This window comes from Colius striatus, chromosome 4 (genome assembly GCF_028858725.1).
Source record: "Colius striatus isolate bColStr4 chromosome 4, bColStr4.1.hap1, whole genome shotgun sequence".
NCBI lineage: Eukaryota > Metazoa > Chordata > Aves > Coliiformes > Coliidae > Colius > Colius striatus.
In genome coordinates, this window is record NC_084762.1 from 53,901,908 (window position 1) to 53,920,397 (window position 18,490).

Sequence of the window (18,490 nt, forward strand, 5' to 3'; positions counted from 1 at the left end):
AAAATAGTGCAAGAAACATGTTTGGTCTGCTTTCTAAGGCTTGATGATGTGATAGGAAGGATGTTTTATGTAACATCAAAGAGTGATGTTGTTATACCTCTGAAGCACGATTTCTGGAAGTCCAAGTGAAATAATGTATGTTCATTTTTCTCCTGAATATGGCAGTTTTTAATAGGCTTGGATTCTTATCAGAAATGTTCCAACGATTTCCTTCACTGTGTTTGCGTGTGCCTTTTTTTTGACTAGCCAAATTTCTCTCACACTTCCCAAAGCTCTGTTAAGTGACTCCCTGCTGGGTTTAGTTAAGAGCAGTGCCGAGTAAATTGCAAGCTGCCAAAACTGGCCAACAAACCACGGGTGATGAGCAAATGTTTCTGCTCTTTCAGCTCATGGTGAATGTTGCTGTTTCTTTAATTCCAGCTCATGATGTTCAAGTGGAAAATGGTGAAGCCTGGACTAGAAACAGGCCTGAACAGTGTTTTGGACCTGAGCATAGAGAGTCTGGCAAAGGATCAGGGTGGATCGTAACTTTCTCACTTGACATATATATAATAAAGTCTTGAGAGTATTTCTGGCCTAGTGATCATCTTTGAAATCAACTTCTTGGAGCTGTACATGATGATCTTGGAGCAAAATTTAGATCTGTGTATTTTTATCTCACTTAGAATGATTGCAGACCTGTTTGTGAAAGACCATAAAATGTGAACCTTTAGAGAGCACTGCAGAACAAAGCGTGTAATACACCAAAGGTAATTTAATGCACCAAAGGTAATTGATAAGGCATGACTGGATTAATTTTTTCTCCATGTCCTCTGCTCTAGTGAATATAAGTATTTTCCCTCCCTTTCTTCCTCCAAACGTAGCCTAATGGAAACAGATCTTGCCTATTTTAGCATGCCTATACTGTTATTTTTAGTGTATTCTCACCATTGTCCTCAAACCCGAGTCCATTAATTGTGCATGCAACATGTTCCTATATTGTCATGCACATGACAAGAGGCTTAGCGCCTCTGACTTTCCCAGGAGGGGAGATGTGAGCCCAGGGCAAAGTATTTTCACAGTGGATTTTTGCCACAAGTTAGCCCTCCTGCAGTGTTGCACTTTCCTTAGTAATCTGAAAGAGATTTTATGAAAGTCAAGGCCAGTCAGATATGGAGACAAGTAAAGTTTCAATAGTTATGAAGGATACAGAATTCCTTGTTTTTCCTGTGAATGGGATGTGCTTTAAAGGTGAGAACACTGGAGACCTGCTTGTATAGATCCCTGTTTATTCAGCATGGAACCTCTCCAACAGGAGAAATCAAGATGCCCTACATAGCCACTAATATGCTTGTTATGAAGGAGAGTGTGGAGAAAGGGGTTGAACCTAGTTCTTCCATAGCCTGTCCCTAGGTGCCCTAGGGAGGGCACTAACCACAAACTTTGGATCTGACAGGCATGTCATTTTAGTGTAAATTCTCTGCTGTGGAGTGCTAATTCCACCTTGAAGCAGACTAATCTTTCCCACGAGACATTATGTTAAAACTAGTAAATTTCTGTAGCAAGTTTTGGTTTGAACAAATCAGTATTTTTGCATGCAGAAATATTTATTTTAAAAAGTCAAAGTTTATACTTGGTGTTCCAGTCACAAAAGCTACTTTGTACCTCATTTGTACTTCTTCGAGGCCCTAATGAAGATTATGTGTCTGCTCTCCTTTGGGTTCCTCAAACATATCATTTAGCAGTGTGTTGCACATCTTTGTACTATTATATGAGCTCCTAGCTGTAATCAGAGCAGGGCTAACATGATGTTAAGTATGTTGCAAAGCAAAAAGCTTTGAAGTGGTCCCTAAGGTGTTTGTTATCTAAATATAATTTAAAAGACTGGAAGTGCATAGTGTGGATGGAGTGTGTGAGTATAGCATGAAAACATTAAGATATATAGGATAGTTTTAAATATATTGCTGTCAGGGCTTTGTATGTGTAACATGGGAGAACTCTAAAGAAAGATTTGAAATGATATAATAATTAAGAAGGATATCAATTTTCACATGACTAAGTCAGCAAGAATATTAAATGTCTTGATGAACTTTAGAATGCAGTACTGTGAGAGAAGATTTCACTGATGATTTAAAATATGACAGAAATTTTTTGCAGATCTCGTGTTTTAATGTAGATGTTACTTAAGAAGGATGTGTGAAGGAACAATAGTCCATCTACTTATATTCAGATAACTGTATTTGCTTATTTTTGGTTTTGTCTTGTTTGGGGCAAACTAGATCTTGCATGAGGTGGCCCTGCCAAGCAAGTTGATTCAGGTCAAGAACATGTAGGATAGATGATGCCTTTTAATCTAATTAGCCAAACCTAAACCAGAAAACACCTGTGAGATGCTGCTATTACTGATGGAAATTTATGAAAATGAAATATGCAGTCAGCCCACTAATGTTCTAGAATCACAGAATATCTCAAGTTGGAAGGGATGCATAAAGATTGTCGAGTCCAACTCCCTGCTCCTTGCAGGCCTGCTTCAAACTAAACCATATGACTAAGAGCGTTGTCCAGACCCTCTTTGAACTCTGACAGGCTTGGTGCCATGATCACTTCCCTGGGGAGCCTGTTCTAGTGACAGACCACCTGCTTAGTGAAGAGCCTTTTCCTACTGTCCAATCTGAAGTTCCATATGCAAAGCTTCATTCCCATTGTTGGTCACCAGAGAGATCAGTACCTCCCCCTCCACTGCCTCCTTTGGGGAAAGTTGTTGACTGTGATGAGGTCATACCTCAGCCTTCTCTGCTCCAAGAAGATCTCCTAAACTCCTTCTATGACAAGGTGATCCACTTAGTGGATGAGAGAAAGGCTGTGGATATGGTCTTCCTGGCTTTAGTAAGGCCTTCGACACCATCTCACACAGCATCCTCCTGGAGAAACTGCTTGAATGGTTGCCCGTGGTTTGGATGGACCTACTCTGAGATGGGTAGAAAACTGGCTGGATGGCTCGACCCAGAGAGTGGTGGTGAATGGAGCTAAATCCAATTGGTGGCTAGTGTTGTTCTCCAAGGCTCAGTGTTGAGGCCTGTTCTGCTTAACATCTTTATCAGTGATCTGGATGAGGGGATCAAGTGTACCTTAAGTAACTTTGCTGATGATACTAAGCTGTGCAGGAGCATAGATCTGCTTGAGGACAGGAAGGCTCATCAGACAGACCTGGACAGACTGGAGTGATGGGCTGAGGCAAACTGCATGAGATTTAACAAGGCCAAATGCCAGGTGCTGCACTTGGGACACAACAACCCCGTGCAACGCTACAGACTTGAGGAAGAGTGGCTGGAAAGCTGCCTGGTGGAAAAAAAGCTGACGCTGTTGGTTGCAGCTGCCTGAATATGAGCCAGCAATGTGCCCAAATGGCCAAGAAGGTCAATGGCATCCTGGCTTGTATTGACCAGCAGGGCCAAGGAAGTGATTGTCGCCCTCTCACTCAGCACTGGTGAGGCCGCACCTTGAGTAGTGTGTTCAGTTTTGGGCCTCTCACTACAAGAAAGATGCTGAAGTGCTGGAGCATGTTCAGAGATGGGCAATGAAGCTAGTGAAGAGTCTAGAGAACAAGTCTTATGTAGAGTGTCTGAGAGAACTGAGGATCTTTAGCCTGGAGGAGTATGAGGGGAGACATGATCACTCTCTACAGCTACCTAAAAGGACTTTGAAGTAAGTTGGGGGTTGGTCTCATCTTCCAAGTACGGAGTGATAGGACAAGAGGAAATGGACTCAAGTCCAGGAGAGGTTTAGATTGGAGATTAAGAAGAGCTTTTTTCACTGAGAAGGTTGTTAAACACTGGAACAGGCTACCAAGGGAGGTGGTAGAGTCACTATCCCTGGAGACGTTTAAAAGATGTGTAGATGAGGTGCTGAAGGACATGGTTAATAATGGGCTTTGCAGTGCTAGGTTAGTGGTTGGACTTGATCTTAAAGATCTTTTTCAACTGAAATGATTCTATGATTCTGTAAACTGAACAAACCAAGTGACCACTTGAGTATTGCCCTTGAGGCCTTTCACCATCTTGGTCACCCTTCTCTGGACTCACAGGAATAGTTTGATATCCTTCTTACACTAAGGCAACACAGTATTTGAGGTACCATCATAGATCTGATGCTAATGCATTATGTACTTGAATTTTAAAATGTGGACCTTGTAATTAATGTAATCTTCTTATCTAACCTTAGGTTAGAGCTGTGCATTCTGCTGGAGAATGAGTACATCTTTGAACCAGAGACAAATGATGAGTCTTTCTCCTCTCATCCTCTAACCTATGAGAAGGTAACCTCTTTTATTCCACTTTTTTCCTTGTTTAATCAGTGTATATATTGGGTGATTTAGGATGAGCTCTCCGTGAACAAAGAAATGATGTAATAGATGTGATTGAGGGAAAGAAGCGGTCAGGTAAAATTTAAATTAAAGGATGACCAGAGAGCTTCTAGGTACAACTGTCATAAAATATAATGCCACTCAGAGTCTGGAAGTTGTGCAAGACTGTTGGCAAAGAATTTCCTCACTCAGATAGGCTGTTCCAACCTTATATCTATCAACTTCTCTTTGAATAGTAGAATTATTATAATGTTTAATTCTGTATAGGAAAACACCTCTCTGAATGATAAGTGTTTATAAAAGCTTTCAAACTTGAAAAGCATGTAGCATTCTTCCCTGTGATAGATGACTAAAGGATTTTTAGGAATAGTAAACATAAAGCGTGGTAGAAGAAAATCATGTGTTACTGGTCATGCAAGACTGGTCCTGTAGTTTTGAACAATTTATAGTGTCACAACTGGAAAGTCATATATTTCTGAGGCTTGGTTTGCACTTGAGAATCTGGCTGGCAAAGAAACGTTGGGAAGGAGCGGGGCAATTATGTACTGGAGGAGTTGCCAGCATACAAATGCAAGAGGGATGAAGATCGATGGATGGCTGATACCAGTTTTGTTGCATTTTTCTGCACTAAACTATCATGTTAATAACCACTTAGTATATGAGTTTTCACAGCATGAAAAAATCTCACCCCAATATAACTCACATTGTCTTAATAGAGACACAGTTACATTAAGGGAAAAAAGAGTTGTTTTTTTTTTTAAAAGTGTGTTTTATTTGAAACTGCTAATTTAAGCCTTATTGGCAAAAGAATTTATAAAGTTTGGCCAAACTCTGCTAGTGTAGCTTTGCTAGAAAGCTTTTTCTTAAGAAAGCTTTTGAACCTTGGGTTCTACTGTGCAATGCAGAAGGAAAGAGAAATGGGTTCTTGCCTATTCCAGATAACAGTGAAGAAGTTGCCCAATCTGTCGCGCCTAACCATGCTGCTGAATCACTACACTACAGATCCCCAGTATCAGCAACTCTTCATCAATCTGGTAAGACTGAAGCCAACTCTAAAAACAAACATTTCCTCCATGAACAATGTGTTTGTTATATTTTCTCATTTGTTTATGATGGCTGTGTCAGCCGCACTGATTTACATAAACACTGCCAATCCTGGGACGTTACATTCTCAACAAAAGTAGCTGAGTACAAACAGCATTCCGAAGTTTTAATTCATATTGTATAAACATAACAGATGTTGATAAAATGAGCCAAAAAGAAAATACAACAAAGGAGACCATTTCAAGGGGGCTTTTGATTAAAATACATTCCAGATTGACAAAATGATACAATGTTAATGGAATAGATCATTTAAATGTCATTATTTGGCTCTTATAGTCGTATAAAGCAAATATAAAGCAATGCTTTTGAGATTTTAGGCTCCATTACAGTACAGTGCCTATATATCAACTTATAAATAAAGCTTATATTTTTTTCTCTTTCTTTAAAAAAAAAAAAAAACATTGCCACATTTATTTCCTAAATACTGTACTGAAATACTGGATCCAAAAGCAATAATGTATCTGGTGTACCAAATAAGGCCTAAAATAAAAACCTTATTAAAAAAATACGTGTAGCTTCCGCATCGATGAATCACCAGCCTACAGCACCAAAACTGAGGTGGAAGGACACTAGGAAATCCAGGCTAGAGAGCCTAATTCAAATGGGTTTTATTTCAAGAGATACGAAATCTGCTCATGTTTACTCATGCGTAAAGAAGATGAGACTGAGTTTGAGATCCATCTAGTCTGAATTCCTTGCTTTCAGAATAGCTAGATGGAGAGAAAAGTTATAAAACCCACAGTCCTCCTAATATGCATTTATCTAGCTTGGTTTAAGAGTTTCCTTTTAATAGATGGGGAAACTGAGGTGCAGAGAGAATACACAGCTTTCCTAAGTTCAAGAGGAGGTCATACATGGGAGTAGAAGCCAGCTCAGCTGAGACTTGGTCTTTGCTCCACAGGGAAACATGACATTTTTGTTATGAGATACCTATTGCACTCAATTAGGTTCCATGTTGATACCTAGATTTTAGTAACCGATGTGATCCATTAAGCACAGTTTCATATCTTTTCCAACAATTTGTCATTATCAGTCCTGAAAGCTCTGTTTCTGATATCTACGGAAATATCCATTGCGAAGTTCTTTGGCCTAATGATTTCCTGTGGCAATGAGTTCCACAGCAAAATTGTATCTAGTACAGAAACGGGAAACCTTTTTGTCTTTAATTTTTTCCTCCTTATGTTTTTCAATGTCTTGTCAGTCCTGTAAACTGATGAGAGGGAGAGAAGATGGGTCCCTCTGTACTGTGCATTTATTTATATTATTTTATCAGTTCTTTCATTTCTCCTCTGCCTGGGGAAGTAGACACTTGGGAATCTTAATACACCGTCTTTGACAGAGCTGGCCAAGTCATAAGAAAGATGCTGTATAATTTTGTGGAAACTGAAAACTTTTTGAACACCTACATAAGCTATAAAGACCAGCTTGGTTAACAATAAAATGGTCTTTACCTCTACCAAGAAACAGTTATGACCCTCATATTTTTCAGTGGCCAGAGTTTAGTAATTGCAGGCCCACTCCTCCTCAGAGCCATATGATTGTTTTCTCTGTCCTCCTCACAATCTATGTTTCTGTGTAGATTGACTTTTATAAGCATTTAATGGAAAATATTACAGGATGTCATAAATGGTTGTGTAATGAGATAGCAGCTATAAAAAAATCTTAAGACTTAATATTGAGGTCACTGGTTATTTCTAAGTAAAAACTCAGACTATATCAAAGGAGCTTAACTTTGCTTTTCTAGCCTGTGAGATACAGGTACATTCCAGTGTTAACAGTTTGCTTAGAGTGAAACTGATGGTTTATCAAAAAAAGAAAGTATTTTTTTCTTTTTACTGTGGTATTTCCTGATGTTTTAGGTAAAAGTGGAGACAGGCAACAGAGAGAAAAGAACTAATGTTCTTATTGGCTGCTGTGGTGTCCTTTAAGCCTGAGACTTGTCCCTCCCCAGCCTCCTTGCTCTGCCTCCCCTGTGGCAGGAGCACACTCATGCTTTTGTATTCTATGTCCTCTCTCTTTGCCTTACAGGAGCCATACATAAACAAATCTGCAATGTCAGTCCAAGCTCATTTCTCACTGCAGCGCACCTACATCATCTTTCGCACCCTGGGGCTACGCCACCTCACTGTTGTTGACCCGCAGAACCGAGTGGTTGGGGTGATCACCAGGAAGGAACTGATGCCTTGGCCACTGAAGGAAAGGCTCAGGCTTCAGCTGGAACCGCAGAGCCCTAATGTGGGTCAGCAGCCTCTGGATTCAAGGCCATGGATGTGTTCTTAGGCTTTGTCACTTCCTTCTGAGCCCATATTGTTCTTCATGAAACAATAATCAGAGCTTTTCCACCTGAACCCTTCTGGAGAAGAGATACTTAAAAATTGTTGTATCTATACATATGGGATTGTAGTCCAGAGCTAGGTCTCTTCAGCTGTTTGATGATTGCAAAATTCATTCATTTAAATGCTTGTGAGGCAAAAAAAAGAATTCATATGTTTATGGAAGATGTACATAAAATAGTTGTAAGGGGTAGATGTTAGAAATACTTTTACCTCACTGTGTCTGTGCCTCCCAATGAAAAATATGTTAAAACCATTAGCAGCAGTTATGTTGGCAAAGTCTTCCAGCAAGGACTAAACCTTCAACCTCTGAGTATTGGCCTGTTAAAGAGGAGAATGTTTCCATATCATCATTTTTATGTTGAAATATGTGTATTTAACTGAGAAGAAATTTTGCCTTGAGAGAGGTGAGTAACTGAAAGGAACAGGGATTGGCCTTTCTTACTGGCCTATATGCATTAGAAATTGAAAGGGAGAACTGCGTGTAAGAGAAAGGTATTGACTGTGAGACTCCTGCCAAATTCTCATCACACTTCTCAGTGTAAGAAACTTGACATGCTTTTCTGTTGCCCACGTTTCTTTCAATTACTGCATACTGTAGGCTCTCTCTCCTTTCACCTAATATGATAACATTTTTAGTTAAGTTAATGTGCAGTGAGGTATGGGGCAAATTCTAATAATGGTGAAGCAACGTAATAAACGGTGAGAATAGTTTTTGTGTGTATATCAGCATATTTACAAACTGAGCACAAATGAAACAATTCTTCATGATTTTGGAGTCATACAATCTTTGAAACCTTGGAAAGTGTTTTTTGCTAATAGACTAATGTGAACAATTTTGTTTTGGCTAAAGATGCTTTTAGATTTCCTTCTATGACTTTGTAATTGATGTTTAATTTTGTTCTGTTAAATACCAGAGGGATTCCCACAGATTCAGATACTAAAATCAAATGTGTATGAAGGAATCCACCACTATTAATGTTGTTACGATGAATATCAAGGAAAGCTAGTAATAATTTACTAGTTATAAAAGCTTGCCAAAAATCCTGAAAGTGAATTTCTAGTACTTGAATCATGCAGCTTTGTGTCTCTTATGAATCATTGTGTCTCCTATGAATCAAAGATTAGTTGGTTTTTTTTTCCTGCTTCCTCTGCTGGATCCTGTCTTTTGCAGCATGACAGAGAATGCACGGCTTTTTAAAACTTAAGTATCCCCAGAAGGCTGTGCTACCATTCAACGAGACCTTGACAGGCTGGAGAGTTGGACGGGGAGAAATCTAATGAAATTCAACAAGGGCAGGTGTAGAGTCTTGCATCTGGGAAAGAATAAACCCCATGTACCAGTACAGGTTGGGGAATGAACTGTTAGAGAGCAGTGTAGGGGAAAGGGACCTGGAGGTTTTGGTGGGCAGCAGGATGAGTATGAGCCAGTAATGTGCCCTTGTGGCCAATAAGACCAATGGCATCCTGGGGTGTATTAGAAGGCTGTGGTTAGTCGGTCGAGAGAGGTTCTCCTTCCCCTCTGCTTTCGTGAGACCACATCTGGAATATTGTGTCCAGTTCTGGGCCCCTCAGTTCAAGAAGGACAGGGAGCTGCTGGAGAGAGTTCAGCACAGGGCCACCAAGATGATGGAGTGGAGCATTTCCCTTATGATAAAAGGCTGAGGGGGCTGGGGCTCTTTAGCTGGGAGGAGACTGAGGGGTGACCTCATTAACATTTACAAAAATGTAAAGGATGGTTGTCAGGAGGATGGAACCAGGCTCTTCTCAATGATGTCCAATGGTAGGACAAGGGGAAATGAGTATAAACTGGAACACAAGGTTCCAAAGAAATACAAGAGTGATGGAGCAACTGGAATGGGCTGCCCAGATGGATTGTGGAATCTCTTCTCTGGAGACATTCAAAATCCATCTGGACAAGTTCCTGTGTGACCTACTCTAGGTGGTCCTGCTCTGACAAGTGGGTTGGATTAGATGATCTGTCAAGGTCCTTTCCAACCCTTAAGATTCTGTGATTCTGTGGTTCTGTGATTCAGTCATCGTAAATAGCTGCCAGCCCAGAAACTTATGAAGGTATCTACAAAAGGTTCTTTAAATCATCAGTTAAAATATGTCATAAACGGGTGATAAATGCTTTGCACATCATCCATCTAAGAGAAACAAAGTTTTATTTAGATCTATTACAGTTAGTAATCTTTTGTTAATCAGTCCACTAGTAAGGTCTATGCCTCACCTACCTGAAAAATGCAAAGTTTTTCTTGAAGGAATTAGGGTTTGTGTGCTAGCAGAACAATAGATCTTATCTAGAATCCCCAAGTGATTTCTCCTTAAGGCAGAAAGAATCTCTTCTTCTCTTGATAAGCAGATCTGAATAACCTTGCTATGAATTTGCATTTTTGGTTCAAAGCCCATTGCTGATTTCCTTTTCCTTGATTTATTGAGTACAAAAAGTATCACCCTTCTAAGATCTGAGTAATGTAATTTCTTTTTGCTTACGGTGTCTGTGGCTAAATGACACAGTACAAACTGTAGTTGGAGTGTACTTTGCTGGAGACAGACAGGATATTTGTAACTCATTACACAACTTTTAACAGGTCACTTAAATGCTTGGCGTATCGTTTACTCTGCCTTTAAAGTTGGAATAGTGATATGGATCCACCATAGTTACTGTGAAAAGTATATGTGTGCAAGATATTAAAGGAATATTAAAAGAACTATTTATAATAATATAGGGTGCAGGCCAGTTGTAAAAAGTACTGTGGGACTGTTTGTTTTTTTTCCCCCTGTCAGAAAAAAACAAGTGTATTTTCAATTTCTAAGAAAATCTTCACACAATTTACATGGAAGTTCTTGTAACTGTCTTGTGAATGGGGTTGGGGATGGCATACTGCATGTTTCTGTACATTGTTTTCTAGTTCCATTGCTAGATTTTATTTTTTTTTAATATATGTTTATTTGTAAAGACACACAAAACAGGATTCCTCCCAGGACTTCCTGAAACATGTGGACATTCAGGACGCCAGTGGCAAATCGTCTCATCACAAACTGTAATAGGAAAATACATATAGAGCAGTGAAAACAGATGAAATCTGTAGGAAGCTTTTCATTAATATGGGATTCTCGTCATCCTTATATAGCACAGATCTCTAAGGAATAGCAGCAACCAGTAGTCATATCATTTGACTCTGTCACAAAATAATTCTGTTTTTCTTCTTTTCTGCTTATACTGAATGCTACATGTTCTGCTATTTCATCATATGATTTGAACTAAAGAATAGATAATTACAGCAAAGATGCTTTTTTAATGTGAAATACAATTTATTTATGAATTTTCACAATTTCTGAATACAAATCTCTGACAGATAAAAGGCTTCACAACAATATTCAAGTAATTGTCATAATTTTTGTCTTGTTCTATACCTCTATACTTCTTTTTTTTTGCACTTTATGGTGATGTTTTCCTAACCCTTCTTTTTCTCTTAGACTTAAATATGGCTTAAAATACAAGCCGACTGAAATTTAGATCTAGATGTGAAGCACAGCCATGCAAAATTCCCCCTATTCAATTAGAAAAAAATGCTTTGACATTAGAAACATGAAATCATCTGTGGATTACATTTCCCTAATGAATGAGTGGAAACTATTGTGAGAAGGTTTTTGTGGTATGCAGCTTCAATGTATGGTTTTACAGGTATCCTGTAATGTCTGTGTGCTTATCCTAATGTATGCAACATTGGTGGCGTTTTTCCTGTCATACAGTCCTTACATACTTCAGAGTTAATTGCCTAGTGTTTTTAAACTGCCTGGTCTATTACAATGTAGAACCTTTTCTTGTTTTTCAATTGATTCTTGCTTACATTTTTAAATGAGGTGTTATTTGCTGACCGTGAACAGAAAAGATTTAAAGGAGGGAAGACTGATGCAGAAATTCTTAGTATCTACTCTACATAAAAGTGATGCCTTTAAGGATGCAGGGACCATCATTGCTAAAGGACTAGCAATAGGGTATGGTTCATCTTACCTCAAGGCTGAGATAGCTTTGAGCCCAAAAGCTAAATGGGAATGGAAACATAAGTGGCTGTACTCTGCAACAGTAATGCCTGGAAAAATCACTGATGAGGAAGTGCTGCAAAATGTTACTGTTGTCTCTGCTGCTCCTTTTCACATAGCTTCAGCTAACAGAGCTGTCAGTGTACCTCTGGTGATTATGAAATCACTTAATGAAATGAAGTGCAACCAGCTCTCCACTAAACTAGTGGTTAATTAAGTGTGACCATCAAGTGGTAGGAATCATAGTAGTATACAAGGGAATGCTTGTTCATTCCTGAAAGACCTATTAAAGTAAGAGGAAATATGTGATCAGCACAGTTGTCTGAATGTCTAACACGGTATAGTGTGGGAATGCCAGCATCAGAGTTCAAACATATGAGGAGTTACTGCTGCTTACTTGAGGTATGGAACAAACCAGAATAACTTACACTGTGTGAATCTAATCAATGCCTAGAACACATCTGAGGGGCCAAAGCAAAGGAATGGTTGACTAACTCACAGTATCTCATAACTGATGTATCTTGCTTGTCTGAGATTACAGATTATTTGCAAAGACCCAATGTTCTGTTGCTGAGGTCACTCCTTACTCCATTACACCATCAAATTGTAAGGAATTACCAGTTTCTGCATATTTTATTTTGAAGGGGTTACAGAAAAGAATTAGTATTTTTGTGCAGTTTGTATCTGCAAAGAGCTTTGTAGATGGGAAGCTCCATGGCTTCAGCTGTGATGTTGCTATTATCACCTCTCTTGTATACAGTGGAGCTGAGTTGTGGATATGAAGTAGCTTAGAAAAGATAAGATTAAGGGGAGACCTCATCAACACTTCTAAGTACCTAAAGGGTGAATGTCAGGAGGATGGGGCAACACTGTTTTCTGTAGTGTTGAGTGACAGGACTAGGGATAAATGGACATAAGCTGGAACACAAAAAGTTTCACTTCTAGGTGAACCTGCTTTAGCAAGAGGATTAGACTAGATGATTCCTAGAGATGTCTTCCAACCCCTACCATTTTATGATTCTATGACACTACGGATTGGGAAGTGTCTGTGGCAGATCTAAGAGAACTTCAGACTCTTGACTTCTTATCAATACTAACCTCTTGTAAAATAGACACAAAAGCTCGTGATAAAGGGCAAGTGTAGAGTCTTGCATCTGGGAAAGAATAACCCCATGTACCAGTACAGGATGGGGAATGAACTGTTAGAGAGCAGTGTAGGGGAAAGGGACCTGGGGGTCTTGGTGGACAGCAGGATGTCCCTGAGCCAGCAATGTGCCCTTGTGGCCAATAAGACCAATGGCATCCCGGGGTGTATTAGAAGGGCTGTGGTTATTAGGTCAAGAGAGGTTCTCCTCCCCCTCTGCTCTCATGATATCACATCTGGAATATTGTGTCCAGATTTGGGCCCCTCAGTTCAAGGACAGGCTGCTGGAGAGAGTTCAGCACAGGGCCACCAAGACAATGAAGGGAGTGGAGCATCTCCCTTATGAGGAAAGACTGAGCCGCGGCTCTTTAGCTTGGAGGAGACTGAAGGGTGACCTCATAAATGTTTACACATATGTAAAGGGTGGTTGTCAGGAGGATTGAGTCAGGCTCTTCTCAATGATGTCCAATGATAGGACAAGGGGAAATGGGTATAAGCTAGAATATAAGAGGTTCCAAAGTAATACGAGGAAGAATTTCTTCACTATGAGGGTGATGGAGCACTGGAATGGGCTGCCCAGATGGATTGTGGAGTCTCCTCTGGACACATTCAAAACCCACTTGGATGAGTTCCTATGTGACCTACTCTAGGTGAGATATGAGTTTCTGTGTAAGCATGAGATGGAAAACAAGAAATGCATAAAACTTGCCATGTCTGGTATGTATGTATTTGTACAGATGTGAACATGTACATGTGTATGTGTGCACATATGCAGGCAAGGAACCCAGTCATTTTGTAACAATCATTTGTAATTTAGAAGACAGGGTAACTACTGGATGAGGGTATGCATTTCCTTTTAGGAAAAAAAAACCCAAAAAACCAAAAAAAGAGGGAAACCAAACCATGTGTATCTCCATTACCCTACAATCATACAGACTACTACCTGTAGAAATGTTTTTAATCCTCACAGGACAAGCAATTGGATAGGGATTAGTGTTGATATAAGTTATGGGTTGACAGCAGGGCATAAAGGTAAAAAAGAACGAATTAAAAATAGCTTGGTGAATTAAATGCCCAACATAGTAGTGTCTTGCAGGACATACAAATATCAAGGACTAATATTATCTGGTATGCCAAGAACAGTTATTAAAAAAAATGCCATGAAATTTCTGTAATTGGCCTGGATGGGACAGATCTCTGACAGAGATCTTTCTTGTACCTTTTCTTTAAGGTGAAGATTTCTAGCTCTTTGGACCTAGAAATCGAGTTTCACAGAATCACAGAAGAAAATAGGTTGAAAGGGTCTTCTGGAGGTCATATAGTCCAACTCCTGCTCAGAGGAGGTCTGACTAGATCATTTAGCTCAAGGTCATGCCCAGTCAAGCCCTTGACACCTCCAAGATGAAGAGCCCACATGCTCTTTTCCAGTATTTGACCATGTTCATGATAAAATACTTAAAAAATATTTAATTAGAATTTCTCATGTTCCAACTTGCGTGCCCACTGCCTATCATTGTGCACCCACTGAAGACTCTAGCTCTGTCTTCTCTGTACCCTGAAGTCAGGTAGTTTCAGCAATCAGGTCTCCTCTGAGCCTTCTATTCTGGAAGTTGAACAGGTTCATCTCTCTAAGCCTCTCCTTATACGCCTGTGCTCCAGTTCTCTCAGCAGTCTGGGGGCCCACTGTTAGACTCAGTCCAGTATGCCAGTATTTCTCCTGTACTGTGGAGCCTTCCCGCCGTCCCCAAAGCAACTTGTGCAGGTGCCATGCTAATCTCTGTGTTGTTCAAGTTTTGGTATATATGCCACCAAAGAGAACATGACATCAATGGAAAGTAAGCTAGAGCAATGATTTTTGTAAAAAGCATCTTGCAGACAATGGAAATGAAAGACTTTTAACTCACTTCTGCCTTCTCCCCTGTTTTTCTCAGCCCACAACTTTCAGTGGCTTCCTGCACCATTAGGAAGTCACTCCTCACTCAGCACCCTAGGAGAGATATTTACATACATCAGTTTGGGCCCTTGATTGTCTCTGTCTCCTCTGCCTCTCTCTCCTGTGTCTGCTCCTGCTGCAGACTCCTCCTCCTCGTGTGTTTCTCCACTCTGTCTGATTTGCTCTGCACTCCAGAAACTTTTCCTCCGAAAAGTTGTTCAATTGCTCTTGGAAAAGCACAATTTCCTCCTCCTTCTAGAAGATAGCTCTGGACTGAGCGCATTGTTCTGTGATGTTCTCTGCTGTCTCTTGAAAGGAACGTAATGCCTATTAGCACTGAGGAACTCCAAATGAAGAAATTAAAGTGACACACTCAACATGTTAACAGAAACATCCACAACATTGTCTTGGAAAATTATTCATTAGCGTCTGGCCATGATCTTGGAAATTACTTGGGGTGGTTTTATAACAGTCAAAAAACGTAAGGTGCTATGTATGAGGCTTTGGGGTTTGGCTATATTTTTCCACAACTCTTTACATTTGTCAGTGAGAACATACAGCTCCTTTGACAGTAGGACTTGGGTGGGCTGATGGTTGCTGAATGCTGTAATAGGAGTTTGGCGGGACACAGAATGATAAACTTACTTGTCAACAGTCTCTCTGGCTTTCTTGGGACAGACTGAGCTTTGTACCTCTACATCTTGTTTCTTGTGTAGCCCTCCACAATTTCTCTGGTATGGGTTAATTGATTTTGTATTTGTTTGCTGTTGGTGTTTTTATGTCTGCTCAACATGGAACCCTTCTCAGCCACAGACACTCATTTTGTATCTATTATTCTCTGCTTCGTTGTGTTTCTTCCCTCAGCCAGAAAGAATTCTCTTAAATTGTTTGCATGTTGGCGGCAATGGAGATGAAAGACCAAAGAAAATAAAGAAGAAATCCACAGTAAATGTTGAAAATGGGGTCTTTCCAGTGTATGGGATGGAAAATAAGGCTTTAAGTACCACCAGGGAAATCTCCAGTGGGGTGACTTCAGCAATGGGAGACAGAAAAAGAGTTTAGAGAGCACCTCAAGAAGAAGCTGACCTATGGCTGCATCTGCATTCAGTAAGGCACTTTCCATGAAAAGCAAGCTACTGGCATAGACGGAGGCCTGGTCTAAAGACTCTGTAGGGCCCTTTTGGCCCCTCTGCCTGCATTTCACCCCTGTGAGACTGAACTATTGTGTAGGGTTGGTGCTCACTGAGGTTTCCCATTGCATGGAGTTGGGATATTGTTAAGTAAGATAGGTGCATGGACTAGTGAGCTAAAACTATGTGAAGCCCAAGCAGACCTTGGTGAGGCTACCCAAGGCACGCTCACAGCTCCCCTGGGATAAGATGTCACCCAAGTGACACCTTATTTCGAGTTTTGTGCACTTAAGTGAACTTAAATAGAGCTGCATGAAAGGCCTCTGCAGAAATAAACATAGCAGATCAGGGGCTATATGCAGTATTCTTTAGTGATTTATGTATTCAAAGATTAGAGTTAGCATTTTGGGAAAGACTATCCAATGTTGTTAATTACGTTTGCCTGAACAGACTAAAACAGACAGAGCTAACTGGTTAAGCTTATAGCTAAAAGATCAGGACCTCTCAACTGCGAAATGCCTCAGTATATGTTCCTGTTCAGGTATGCTCTTCCCTTTTTTTTGGAGGTGGCAGGTAAAGCATGCATAGTATTACTAAGATAGTAAGGAATACCTTTTTATCATTTGGGAGTAGCATCCCTATCTCAAATCCACTGCTGTTAACTGGGAGGGTTTTTTGCTAAATACTTCTGCATTCATTCTACTTGGCGTTTTTGACAGGAGACGCACTATCAGGTGAGTTTTCAGCTTTTTATGGATAAAACTTAATAGGAAACCTTTCCACAGGATCAGAGCATCTGACACAGAGGTACAAAATAACTTAATCAACTCTCACGATCCATGCAGTTACTGGCAAATCTGATTCATTTTATGAATAATTTTTCTTGGATCTGAGTGAGAAAAATGTTCATATGAACTGTATGAGCAACAAATTTCCAGACAGAAACATGGAGGAGGGAGAATATGTATATAGACATAGTCTGTGGGGGCCTGTGACTTCATCGCACTTCACATGATAAGAGGGTTCACTTTAGGAGCTGGTAACAGGACGGGGACTTGAAAGGCCAGGCTACAGGAAGCAGGGATGGTGAGTCAGGAAATGGCAGCCTTCCCTCCGAGTCATCCTTGAACCACTGCCCTGGTGTGCTCATAGTGGGAATTGGATTAGTAGAGATGCCGTTCCTTCAGAAGAGATTTCAAACTTGGGTCACGACCATTCAATATTGTTAAGGGTTACATGCCGTTTCTTCTCAGGAGCGTGGATTTCAGATCCCACATGTGGTCTGATCTCCAGTGTAGCTGCCTGTGTTTTGCAACCTCCCCTCTCTGCACTGTGTCTCCTTTCTGGCCCAGCTCTCCGTCCCAGTGCTGCCAGCCCTGTTATGCACCCACCTCGCTTCTTGATGAAGCCCCTGCATAGCTGTTGACCCACAAGTTTCTTGCACAGTTGCTAAATGGCTGCAATTTCCTGTAGCACACACATTATTTTCTGTAACATTTGATTGGCAAACGAGATCTCTGTTACAGAGTTGACAGCAGTATTTGGTGACTGCAGGGGTGCTTGCGAGGAGAGTATGTGGAGTGGTCAGGCAGGCAGAGAGCCTCAGGCCGCCGTTCACATCACCACTTGGAAAAGGCACCTTACGGGGCGCCGCGTTCGCGCCCGTGTCGCTTTTAATTAAAAGGAAGAGGTTACGCTTTGCGGTGAATTACGACCCGAACAGAGCCAGATCGCAGCTGGGGACGAAACGCCGCCCGCGCCAGGCGGGAGACCCCCGAGCGGCACCAGCCGACGGGGCAGAGAGGCGCCACCTGCTCCCCTGCCGCCCCCGGCCCGCCGCCTCCCGGCGCCGCAGCCCCGTCCCCCGCCGCGGCCCGGAGCTGCTGCCGGGCCGCCCGCCGCGGCGCCGGGCGGACTCCCGGCCTGCGGAAGCGGCGGCGCCGGCCACGGCCGCTAGATGCCGCCCTGACCAACGGCTTGGCGGCGGGTCTGCGGGGCCGCGGGTGAGCCCTCCGCTCCTGCGCGGCCGCCCGCGGAGCGGCCTCCCTGCCGCCTGTGCCACCGCTCCGCCTCGGGGAACGGCGCAGGCGGCTGCGTTGCCTCCCGTGTTCTGCGGAGGAGGCAGTTTGTCGGGTTTCAGTCTGCCGGCGTGGGTTAGGGCCAGCGGCCGAGCCGTGAGGACGGGGCCTGCCCGCGAGTGGCGGTCAGAGTCAGATGCAGCGCCCACCAGCGGAGGCACACTAGCCGGGCCGGGCAGGGCTGTGACCCCAGGGATTAATGGCCTGGAGCTGTGATGAAATGTGTCTCCTTGGCCACGGGTAAGTACAGTTGGGAGGGACCCTTGGTAAGGCCACAAAATTCAAGCACTCAGGGCTCTCGCACTGCTCAGGTTTCCTCAGGCTTCAACAAGGAGTGGAGAACTACCAACACAAGGGTCATCTCACAGTGACAGTG

At 41.7% G+C, this 18,490-nt stretch overlaps 1 protein-coding gene across 1 annotated transcript in view; it reads left to right on the top strand.

The window, feature by feature from the left end:
* LOC133625370 (chloride channel protein C-like) overlaps nt 1-18,043 on the top strand; it is a 91,747-nt gene extending 73,704 nt beyond the window's left edge. The window contains exons 14-17 of the mRNA XM_061995877.1: nt 4,201-4,294; nt 5,281-5,376; nt 7,475-7,685; nt 17,760-18,043. Coding sequence (XP_061851861.1) covers nt 4,201-4,294; nt 5,281-5,376; nt 7,475-7,685; nt 17,760-18,043 — 685 coding nt within the window. The remainder of the gene's footprint in view (nt 1-4,200; nt 4,295-5,280; nt 5,377-7,474; nt 7,686-17,759) is intronic.
* Nucleotides 18,044-18,490: the final 447 nt, after the last annotated feature.